The sequence below is a fragment of the Crassostrea angulata genome, unplaced genomic scaffold (genome assembly GCF_025612915.1).
Source record: "Crassostrea angulata isolate pt1a10 unplaced genomic scaffold, ASM2561291v2 HiC_scaffold_277, whole genome shotgun sequence".
Taxonomy (NCBI): Eukaryota; Metazoa; Mollusca; class Bivalvia; order Ostreida; family Ostreidae; genus Magallana; species Magallana angulata.
In genome coordinates, this window is record NW_026441830.1 from 48,284 (window position 1) to 60,829 (window position 12,546).

General features: G+C 37.7%; 1 protein-coding gene across 1 annotated transcript; it reads left to right on the forward strand.

Moving 5' to 3' along the window:
- The first annotated feature begins 3,651 nt into the window (after window positions 1-3,651).
- On the forward strand, window positions 3,652-5,595 carry LOC128170009 (RE1-silencing transcription factor-like). Its single transcript, XM_052836003.1, has one exon. The coding sequence runs from the start codon at window positions 4,889-4,891 to the stop codon at window positions 5,588-5,590; it is 702 nt and encodes a 233-aa protein (XP_052691963.1). The 5' UTR covers window positions 3,652-4,888; the 3' UTR covers window positions 5,591-5,595.
- The last annotated feature ends 6,951 nt before the right edge of the window (window positions 5,596-12,546 follow it).

Genomic DNA, 12,546 nt, shown 5'->3' on the forward strand with positions numbered 1-12,546 from the left:
AAGACAGCTGAGAAATCGCACGCCAGAGATTCAGGCATACCTGACAGCAGGCACACCACATTACTGGGTGAAAAGTCATATAAGAGTTCTGGTGCGAAACCTAAGCAATTAAAGAAGACCACCAGTTTTCTTGGAGATGACGAGCCTAGTTTTGTGGAAAATTTCAATGAGCTGACAAACCGCAAGCAACGTGTATCAAGTACACCATATATCGACTCTGCAGCCATTGATGACCCAGATGACTCAAGGCCTTACAAGGACAATGTAACACGCAGGCGTCAGAAAAAGGATGACAATGAGCCCGTCCGATCAGGAGTTAAGGCAGACAAGTTTGATGGTAGTTCATCCTGGGTTGATTTCAAATCACATTTTGAAATTTGTGCCGCCCTTAACAAATGGTCTGTTTCAGACAAGGGGATGCATTTGGCGGTATCATTGAGGGGTCAAGCCCAGGGTGTTTTAGGAAACCTACCAGAGGGTGAGAAGTGCAACTACAGACTATTGTGCAAAGCGCTTGAAGAGAGGTTCTCCCCGACAAATCAGACAGAGCTCTATAGAGCTCAACTGCGTGAGAGACGACAGAAAGCCTCAGATTCATTGCCTGAATTAGGTCAGGATATAAGGAGGCTTACCAATCTTGCCTACCCAACAGCACCAGTTGAGGTAAAAGAGACGCTTTCCAAAGAGCAGTTTATAGACGCCCTGAGAGATAGAGACATGCGTCTAAGGGTTCGACAAGCAAGGCCCATTGATCTCAATGATGCCGTGAGACATGCTGTTGAGTTGGATGCTTTTCAGGCGGCAGACCATCGAATGCACGACAGTCCAACCTATGCAAGGTCTACACAGAGTGATGAAGAAAAGTTAGACCCAATATCGGTGTTGACAAAGGCGGTACTTGACCTTCAAAATGAAATAAAAATTCTGAAGAAAGACAGAGACCATCCCACAGTAGATACGCATAAAAGAGGCGGACAAAAATCTACTGTAGTTTGTCATTATTGTAAACGGGAAGGACATGTCAAAGCCAAGTGTTTCAAGTACTTAAAGTTATTAGATAAGACAAAGAGTTCAGACCAAGGTCCATCGAAGAATGGTCTGCCTAAATCCAACAAACCAAATACAAAAAGTTCTGCAGGAAGGTCTGGTGTCACCTACAAAGTTGGAGAGGCTGGCATGTTTTTACATGCATTAGTAAATGGCAAAGCTGTTAAATTGCTGGTAGATTCAGGAGCTACCCTGAGCATATTATCTCCGGATATCTTAAACTCCGTTGGTTTTCGGAACTCACAGCTTGTGAGGCTGAGTAGACCAATAGTAACTGCAAATGGTACACCACTAAAGACTGACGGTCTACTAACAATCAACATGCAGTTAGGGAATGACAATTTTGCACAAGCGTTTGCCGTTGCAGAAATAGGGGTTGATGGTATACTAGGTCTTGATTTTCTGAAAGACCACCATTGCTTCATAGATATGGAATCCCTGTCACTGAAAGTAGGAGGCAAACGGCATGCTTTACACATGGAAGGTAAAATTGGCTGTTGCAGGGTCACATTAGCAGATGATGTTTGTATACCACCGAGTTGTGAGGTTGTCGCCAAGTGCAATGTTTTACCTCCAATATTTGATAAAGTCCCAGAATTAGGTCTAATAGAACCTTCATGTCGGTTTATTGAGTCAGACAGAGCCTTAGTAGCGCGAGCTCTTGTAACTGGAGAAAAATTTGCACCAGTTAGAATGTTGAACTTGTCTGATCAAGTTCTTAATGTGTATAAGGGGACATTAGTGGCAAACCTGGTGCCAATAGAAAATGTAGAGGATGTAAAGGATGATGAATGCTTTGACGACAATCAACAGGCAATGCCTGATCACCTCCATGATCTTTACGAACGAACAATAAAAGGAATGGGTGCCAAAGATGCCAGTTTGATATATAAGTTTTTAATGCTGTATTCAAAGTTATTTGCTGTATCAGATGCAGAATTAGGGAAGACAAATGTGACTGAGCATAAGATTGATACTGGAAGTGCACAGCCCATCAAACAACGCCCAAGACGACTTCCATTTCACATGCAAACAGAGGTTGATAAACATGTGGATGACATGATGAAGAGAAATGTTATTGAAGAGTCAACAAGTCCATGGTCGTCACCTGTCGTCCTTGTTAAAAAGAAAGACGGTACAACCAGATTTTGCGTCGATTATCGCAAGCTTAATGGCGTGACAATCAAAGACGCTTACCCCTTGCCAAGGATTGACGACTCACTAGATCAGTTGAATGGAGTCAAGTGGTTTTCCACTCTTGATTTAAACTCTGGATACTGGCAAGTGGAAATGTCTCCGGATGATCGTAGCAAGACAGCTTTTGCTACAAGAAGAGGCTTGTATCAATTAAGGTCATGCCATTCGGGCTTTGTAATGCCCCGGCAACCTTTGAGCGTCTGATGGAGACAGTTCTAAGAAATCTTCAATGGGATATCTGTCTAGTGTATCTAGATGATATCATTGTGGTAGGAAATACTATAGAGGATATGATTCAAAATCTTACTCTAGTGTTCGACCGCTTACTGGCTGCTGGTCTAAAATTAAAAGCGCGTAAATGCACATTGTTTGCAAAAGAAGTAGAGTATTTAGGTCATATCGTATCTGAAAGAGGGATAGCAACGAGCCCCGAAAAGATCAAAGTGGTTAAACAGTGGCCTATTCCATCTAACCTCACTGCGTTAAGGTCATTTGTAGGCTTCTGCAGTTACTATAGAAGGTTTGTGCCAAATTTTGCAATGATTGCAAAACCGTTACATGACTTGACGAAGAAGAATATAACCTTTAGATGGAACGATGACTGTCAAAATGCCTTCGATAGGCTAAGGAAAGAACTAGCGACAGCTCCAGTTTTAGCTCACCCCGATTTCGATCAAGAATTCATACTTGATACTGACGCTAGCAATGAAGCCGTAGGCGGGGTGCTATCGCAAATACAGAATGGAGTAGAGAGACCTGTAGCATTTGCGAGTAAAAGTCTATCGAAGTCTGAAAGGAAGTACTGCGTTACTCGCAAAGAACTCTTAGCTGTTGTGCTATTCGTCAAACATTTTCGACAATACTTGTATGGCCGAAAGTTTAAAATAAGGACCGACCATAGTTCATTAAAATGGTTGATGAACTTTAAAGATCCCCAGGGGCAGCTGGCTCGTTGGATAGAAATGCTGTCAAGTTATGACTTCTATATAGAACATAGGCCAGGAAAGTTTCACAATAACGCGGACAGTTTGAGCAGAATGCCATGCAAGCAGTGTAAGAGTGATCATAGACTGGGTTGCCTTGCTTTAAAGCAGGATTCAGACAATGCCTTTGGTTTCACAGAAGATGTTACTTTGAGTGAAATGCAGGATTCCGATAGAAATCTAGGTATGGTAAAGAAGTGGTTGGCAAATAAAAAGCGTCCTGAATACAATGCCATATCAGGGGAGTCCATGACTGTAAAATCGTTATGGTCTCAATGGGATAGATTGATTTTACATGAAGGTGTTCTATACAGAAAGTGGGATGATTGATTTCAAAGAGTCAAAAATTACAAGCTGTAATCCCAAACGAAGAAAGGAGAACAACTCTAAAATTCTGCCATGATGATCGAGCAGCTGGTCATCTCGGTGTGCATAAAACCTTGGCAAAAATACGACAGTCTTACTACTGGCCGGGCTTGCAAAGAGATGTCAGACAATACATTAGAGGTTGTGAGGTTTGCACCAAGAGGAAGGCGCCTACTATGACAAATAAAGCCCCGATGCAAATAATTGGTTCAGGATCTCCTATGGAAAGAATAGCCACTGACATTCTTGGAGAACTGCCTGAGACTGATAAAGGCAACAGATATATACTAGTTGTAGCTGATTATTTTACTAAGTGGACGGAGTGCTTTGCAATGCCTAACATGGAGTCGAAAACAGTAGCTACAAAAATTGTAGAAGAGGTGATTACTCGACTTGGTGTCCCAGACACAATACACTCGGATCAAGGTCGACAATACGAAAGTGAACTCTTCCAGGAGACATGTAAGCTACTTGACATTCAAAAGACACATACGACTCCCTACCACCCAGAGTCAGATGGTATGGTAGAGCGTTTTAATCGGACTTTAACAACGATGCTCAGTGCCTTTGTAAATCAGCACCACTCCGATTGGGATGTCCATTTGCCATATGTTATGATGGCCTATCGATCATCCATACAGGAAACTACTGGGATGACTCCAAATATGTTAATGTTAGGCCGAGAGACAAAGACGCCACTAGATGTTATGTATGAACCACCTCGTAACATTGAACAGTCTCCGTCAAACAAATGGGTATGGGAACTCCAAGAACGCCTAGAGATTGCTCACAATGTTGTCCGAGAGAATATTGGACAAGCCATGGTTAGACAAAAGCACTACCATGATAGAAAACTGAAATGGAAAACATTTGTTAGCAGTGAAGAGGTATATGTTTTCTTTCCGAGACGAAAGCCCGGGACCTCTTCAAAATTTACAAGCTATTGGCAAGGTCCATATAGGGTTATCAAAAAGATGTCTGACATAACGTATTTGATCAACTGTGGTCCTAAAGGGGGTGAACAAGTTATACACGTTGACCGTATGCGAAAGAAGTATCCGCAGGTACTTTCAAATGAGGAACTTCCACCACTAGAGGAAGATCAAGAGCCACTCGATAAAGAGGGCAAAGATGATGTTGCATATGATAGCCCTGTCCGTAATAATAGACCTGTTAGAGATAGAAGGCCACCTAAATGGCTTCATGATTATTATGTTGATAAACCTGATAAATAGTGTTAAGTATGATAATGTCTGTAAGAGTACAGTGACTTATACTCTTTTCATTTGTTGTAGATGGCAAAGACTAAGACCACTCCAAATTATGAGTTTCGGCGTTGTCCAATGTGTTCCTATTCAGCAAAAAGTGAAGAAGACTACAAAGGACACGTCTTCAAGTGTGCTATGCGGACCTTCCAATGTCCTGTGTGCGACTTCTGTAATAATAAAGAAGCTAACCTGAAGCGACACATGAAGAGATGTCACCCTGGCCTAGCCAAGGAAGAAGTCGTTAAGTTGGGAAGCAAGGAGGATAAGTGTGAAGAAGTGAAAGAACAGCGGGAAGACGATTGGCTTGCTCAAGATCCGGGAGATCTTATTGGAGAAATTTCAGATGAGGATAGCGATAAAGACGATGATGGAGACACCACGAGTGATAAAGAAGCTGAATCTCAAGAGAAAGAGGTAGATGAAAGTTTGCTTGAGGGAAGGATGTTTAGGAAGCCGACAACGCCTTCGCTTCCGATAATTAGTAAGCGGAAATCTTCGGATGTTCACTTGTCTCCTGCACAACCTAAAAAGTTGAGAAAGGAGGATCAAGCCGTGCAGACTTCATTAGGTGGTGAACACTTTGGAAACTCGTTTGGAAGCAGGAGGGACTGCGGAACTCAAACGGATCCTTTGAAAAGAATCCTGACAACGAAAACTGTCAAGAAGTTCAGAGATGGAAATGTTGACACTAAGATCGTTTCTAAAGAAAAAGTTGTGTTTGATATGTGAATCATTTGAAATGCACTTTTTAAAGGAAAATTGTTTATTTCTGCAAAGTTAAGAAACTTTGTAGTTTGAGTACTGATGTTAAATAAATATAACTTGGTAGTTTTCATATTTTATTTACATGCGGGTCGCATGTCATCGAAGGCGTGGGTAGTGTAACGATTTTAAGTTATGTAATGTTGAATCATGCGTACGGCACATGATAGCTGTGTTTGTATTGTCGCCTAGCAACCAGCGGAGATTGTCACGTGACCCACAGAGGGTATATAAACGAGCGCATCGCAGCTGCAGCGTTCTTTTCCCTAGCAGTCTTCATAGAGAAGAGAGAGAGAAATTGCGAGACTAAGGTACGGTTTTGGTAGGTGGGTTGCCTTGAGAGATAGGCTTACCACATTTTCATAGTTAATAGGACCAACCGTGTTTGCCACTAGTTGGTTATTATAGAGGCTGTCCTCTCGGAGGTTAGCCTGGCTTAGTCGTCGCTGATACTCTAGTAGTATTAGGGAAGGGGTACGCCTTTAGTTAGAGGTTGTACACTGTCCGTCCTGCATAAGGCATTAACACAGTGACTGCCTCTACTAAGGGTTTACCTCTTCAGTAGGTTACCCAGCTAGGGCGTGCCGCGGGTATTCACTACCGCCTGAATAAGGCATATAATAGGGATATAATAAGGCATATAAGGATGATTATATAATACAGCAGTATTTTGTCCGAGTTTGCTCATTTTAGTTGACCATTCTATTTAATGTTAAATCTCTTGATCTTGTAAAAAAAAAATGTTGTAACCACGAGCATGTCTTATGCTCGTCTACTTGAGTTAAACGTTGAATAAGATGATCAGAGAAATGGAATCTGATATTATGTGTGATGAGACCAAGAGAATATTAGGGGGATGGAGTGATTATATAATACATGTACAACAGTGTTTTGTCCGAGTTAGCTCATTTAAGCTGACCATTGTAATTAATGTCAATCCTCTTTATCTTTGAAATAAGGGGCATAATCACAAGCATGTCTTATGCTCGTCTACTTAAGTTAAACGTTGATTAAGAAGATCCGAGAAATGAAGTGTATTTAAGGAAAGGGTGGGGGGGGGGGGGGGGTGGTATATAAAACACCAGTTATAAAGGACACGAGTTTTGTCCGAGTTAGCTCATTTTCACAATCATCATCACAGTTTAGAATTCGGGAAACGGTTTGTAAATATGATATACTATACAAAGTACAGATGGGGTAACGCAACATAAAAATTTAATCAAATGCAAATGAATATTTACCCAATTGATTTTGCAGAAATATTGTGCGGTTTATCTCATTGTCCCAGATACATCAGGTTTATCCTTAAGGCATTTATTTAAATAACACTGCACTCGATATGTTCGTTGAAAGGGTTTGACATTGTAAATTTTCTTCTGTCAACGCTTTGAGAGACCTCTAATGGTTCTATATTTCTTTAATTTGTATCTGCTACAAGCAGATCTTTCAGATCAAAGTACAGGTTTGCATAAGGTGCCTTGTTGGCGTTTTGAACTTCCAGACTTTCCAAGATTTGTGAATAGTGTACACGGAGAAGATTGTCAGATGTTAAAAAACTTAAATGTCTTGATTTGTCCATAAAGTTCATGTTTTGTTTGTGTTAATAAGTTTCTTCTTCTGTTTTTGTAATATAAACTGGCTCTGTTGATTTGTTTTAAATTTTGGCCTAAAATATCGCTGTCAATTTTGGACATCCGTTTTTTTGTTGAATTGGTCAAAAATTCAAGAAGACCTGGGTGCAGTTTTATTCCCTCTAACCTGTCAAACGAATCAGGCGACTACGAGAGATGCTTTCTTAGAACGGGTCTAAATGCTTGGATGGCACTATCAATATCGATGATTTTGGTGCCATATTCAGTTGGTGTTTTTGTTCCCAGCATATTTGAAGCTTTCTCCTGTAAGTTTTCAAAACACTTCATATTACAGCAGATATACTTCAATGTATCATCAGAATGGACGGTTCCGCTTGGTAAGTAGTGTTTGATTGCTTTGTTGTTTCCTCTAATATAAAATCAAGGTGCTGGCCTTTCGATTTGTCTCCGCTAACTGTAAAAGACGCATTTTGATCCTATTTTTCACGTACATCTTTTGGCATAAATTTATACTGAATTGCATCAAATATTTCAATATCTTAATAATGGGGATGAAAAAGACCGTAAAAAAAGTTCTTTGATGTGAAATTTTGCGCTTCTTACAAGCTCTGCATTATTCCGCCGAATGCCAATACCAAAATTGAAAATAGCCAGAAAAAATCGAAAGACTTGCAAATATTCAAATATGCACAGTTCGGATTTTCGGACATTTTATTTTTGTAATACCTTATAAAGGACTCGACTGATGTTGGTTGAGATCTTTGGCATGCTGTATGTAAGGATACACCATTTTTTGGCAATGCTGTCATGTGAAATGTTAGCAACAGGTGCCAAGCGACGTGGTGGTTTTTGCAGAATTTTGGAAATTGTGTTGCATTCTCTGTATTGAATCCCATCAATTCACACATTTACTTATTCTCTTGAGCATGATGGGATACATTCTTTGTGGTTTTCTTTATGGTGTTGTTTGTAAGATTGGATGTTCAAGCAAGGCTCATTGCAATGGTCTCAAATCATAACCTCGTCCAGTATCCTTTGATAAAGGCTACGTGGCCTGCCATCACTGCATGCAAACATCCACTGTCGGTCTTTTCCTTCATATCTTGTTATCCCGCCGTTCATATCGATATGTCGTAGAACCAAAGACACTCCTTCATTGCTGTTTGTGTTGACAAATGTTGGCATCCCAAGCGTGACATCAGCTGGTATTTTGTGGTTCGTTGGGACATGTTGGTATCTTTCAGTATCCTCTTCTTCTTTCTGTTCCGTTGTCTCTTCCACAATAATTTGAACGGTTCCTTGGGGCTCTGGCTTAGGAACAGTGTGTTCTTTTTTGCGCGTGCGTCTTTTAGTCCCCACCTCCTGTTACAGGTACAGCCATCACAAATTTGTTTGCGTCTCGAATTTTCTTCTCCTCACAACAAGCAAACAAGAATGTTTTTCATTCTTTCGGCATGGTGCCTAGTTTCTTCAATTTGATCACCAAATTGACTCGTGGCGCCATACTGTTCTTCTGAGACAGTATTTATGGCGTTTTCGGTGAAGTGGGGAAGTTGTTCATAGTGCAATTTGTTCCTCGGATGTTTGATCTCTAATTTCTGCCACTTCTTTTTCAAATTTGATTTTTTTCTAAAAGCACTTTTTAATGCACTTAGATTGTGTTGCACTGCATGCCGTATGTTTAGAATAAACAACATCAATCAACCTGACTTGATATTTAGGACCCGACACTCTAAACCACATCTGATTGTTGCATCTTTATAATATTGAAGAAATATATGTAGTTATAATGGTAGTTGTGGAGTGTTTCGGCAGTAAAGGAAGCCTCATCAGGGGTCCAAATTTAATGTATCTAATGTAAGCGAGATTTTATCAAAAGATCTCCTATATTTTTGTGTTTGCTGTATTCAGTGAAAGGTTCCGTGTTAAATAACTGTTTGCAAGTTGAGTCCGTTTCAAAATGTTCTAGTACTTCAGCAAACGTTTTTTTAATCCTTTGAATGTTGAGTCTCAGTCTTAGAAAATTTTGACCCGGATGACATGGCTCCGGAAGCATGGGAAGATTTTATGGCAAACATAGAGCAGGAAAAAGAAGGAGCAGTTTTAGAAGATCCAAACTATGAATTCCTCAATCCAGATAACTTACCAAATGATGTTCTAGAAACAAATTTACGTCATTCATCATCTAATAAATCATTCACATTGACAAAAACATCAACATTACCAGACACTGATTTTTCCAAGTTGATTCAATCCCTAAATTCCAAACAGAGACTTTTATTTGACTTCATCTATTATTGGGCCACAGCTATGAGATTGTCTGTAAATGTACCTGATCCATTTCATATCTTTCTGAGTGGAGGAGGGGGTGTAGGCAAATCTCATTTGATCAATGCTATATATGAAGGTGTAACAAGAGCCTTGCGTACCCCAGCACACAGTCCTGATCAACCAACAGTATTGCTAACAGCCTCTACAGGAAAAGCTGCAGTACACATTAATGGTACAACACTTCATTCAGCTTTTAATCTACCAATAAAGGACAAATCAAACAAATTTGAATATAAAAAACCTGGCACAGAGAATTTAAATAGGTTACGAAGTAATTACATCAATGTCAAACTCATAATAGCTGATGAAATTTTTATGTTTGGAGCCAGAAGTCTATTGCACTTGCATCTAACACATCAGCACATTTTCGAGATCTATAACAAACCATTCGCTGGAATTTCTGTCTTGGCAGTAGGAGACCTTTTGCAATTGAATCCTGACGGCGATTTACCCGTCTTCAAAAACCCTTCTTCAGGATACCGTGCATTAGCTGGTTCATTATGGACACAGAATTTTGAACTTCATGAACTATATGAAATTATAAGACAAAAGAACGATCCTATATATGCAAATATTTTGTCACGCATTCGTATAGGAAACATTATTGATGAAGATATGAAACTGTTAAAAGATCTTGAAAATACAAATACTGACAATACTCATGGGAACAATCTTGACCAGATATTGACAACAGATGACAAGGCATCATCTTGTGTTTTTCCTGTCCCCTATTCTGACCATTTTCTTACATGTATATCTCTACAATAAGGTATGTGATTTTATACAACATGTAAACCAGAGTATGAAACTTGAATATGATTTTTAAACAAAAACTGCACAGTGATATTGTCTCGTACATTTTAAATAAACTTATATATGTTAATAGGTATTTGTTTGATTTTAGATTGTAGTATTTGGATATATTTGCGACAGGAAAAATAGAAAACAATGGGTGGTCGGGGTAAAAAATGTTGCTCCCAACCTCCCCACACATTTAATTCTGGAACAGCCCTGAATGTTTGAAAATATTGCAATTTCATATACTGTCAAATCATTAGATTTCGTGGTTGTTCAATTTCCGTGGAATTCGTGGGTACCTCTCATCCACGATTTAACATCCTACACGAATTAATAAATAAGGGTAATGAAATCATATTTCCTTTGTAGGTTTTAGAGAATACACGAAATTACGTCCCCACGAACCTGTAAAATTTAAGCAATCCACGAAAATTGGCCCCCACGGAATTTAATGATTCCACAGTACAGTATACTAGTATACTGCTTGAACGGCGGAGGACCCAGGAATTCTATTCTTGTTATTAATTATTATACTGAAAAATTTTAAATAGTTGTCACTGCACGAAAAATCGCCTTTTGTTTATCCAAAAGATAACCAAATGGCTAACTTTTGTTTACCTTTTTACACCTTTTAAATATCTTTTATATTTTGTGGAAAGGTATAAAAGTTAATATTTTGTTCAACTTTTGAGCATAAAAAAGATATCCAAAAGGCCCACTTTTATAAATCTTTTAAAAATAGAAATGCTATCTTTTATTACCTTTTAATTCAAGAAAAACAATCTTTCAACACCTTTTCAACTAATGCAGTTTGGACTTTTATCATCTTTCTTATTTTGAAAGATTTACTTCTGTCAACTTTTAAAACCTTTTGTTATCTAATATGCATCGCTTATATACTCCCAATCTGCCTTGTGATATATTACAAAATATCACCTTTAACAATCTTTAATTCATCTTTTATACCTTTTTATGTCTATTGATTACCTTTCTATTAAAAAAAAGGTCGTCTTTTGTTACCTTTTTTTTTTATCTTTTATCCTTTTATATAATCTTATGTTTGACAGCATTTTGTCATCGTGAATCTTGTACTTGGAGTATTTTCTACCCTTTTCTGCCTTTCGACCAGTGAAAATATTACCTTCAGTCAGTTTTGGTTCACAATTTACATTAAGTTTTAAATTCCTTTCTCATAATGACAAACTATCTCATAATGACAAACTATATTAGTCAATTAATGTAACGCTAAATACAATTTTAAAATGAATATATAAATAAAAATTATCAATTGATTAAACAACAAATTTATTCTAAAAAAAAAAAACCAATTATATCATAATAACATTTATAATGACTAGAGATTAGATTGCATGTTTACATCTAGGTTTCAAATGGCAAGAATACACAACATGAATAATTTTAATACAAATATGGTAATCAATGTAAGCATATTGATGAAACTTGTTAAAAGAAATCATTGAAGAGGTGATAAACATTACAGGTGGTCTTTATAACAATCTTGAAACTTACAAAATCTATATATACCAGTACATGTTCTTCTCTAATCACAGTACATACTAGTTGAATTTTTCTCTGATTGCTTACAGCTAAAACAAAACAAATTTATTTTACAAATTAGGTTAAATAAATGATTCAGAAATTTGTTAAGAGGCAAAAAAAGAAGCTAAAATGACCCCCTAGTTTCATAAATCGAATATTCAATTTTGACAAAAATATACTATCGATACCATTTGGTAGAAACTGTTTGCTAATATTAATGATACAGCAACTTGAGTGAATAAAAAAACCTTCAACACTACATACAGTTATATATAATACAGATACATGTACTAGAGTCAATAAAAATCCTTCGAATTCATCACTACATATATATATATAGTTTTATACATATGTATATGTAAACGTATACAATTAATTTTTCTTTCAATGAACATGCATATTGTCTTCTTACAACTTTTGGAAAATTGTCATTGAAAAAAAAAATGAAAATGTTTTTATGCATGCATGTACAATGTATTTTATAAAAAAAATTAGCAAATAAAATAAATCTATATACATTCATGTATCTGTACATACCAGATACATGTAAATAGAGTTTTTCATTTCATACAATTTAATGCACATGTATATTTCCACATACATGTATAATTTTAAAAAAATATTTAATTGCATGATTTTCAA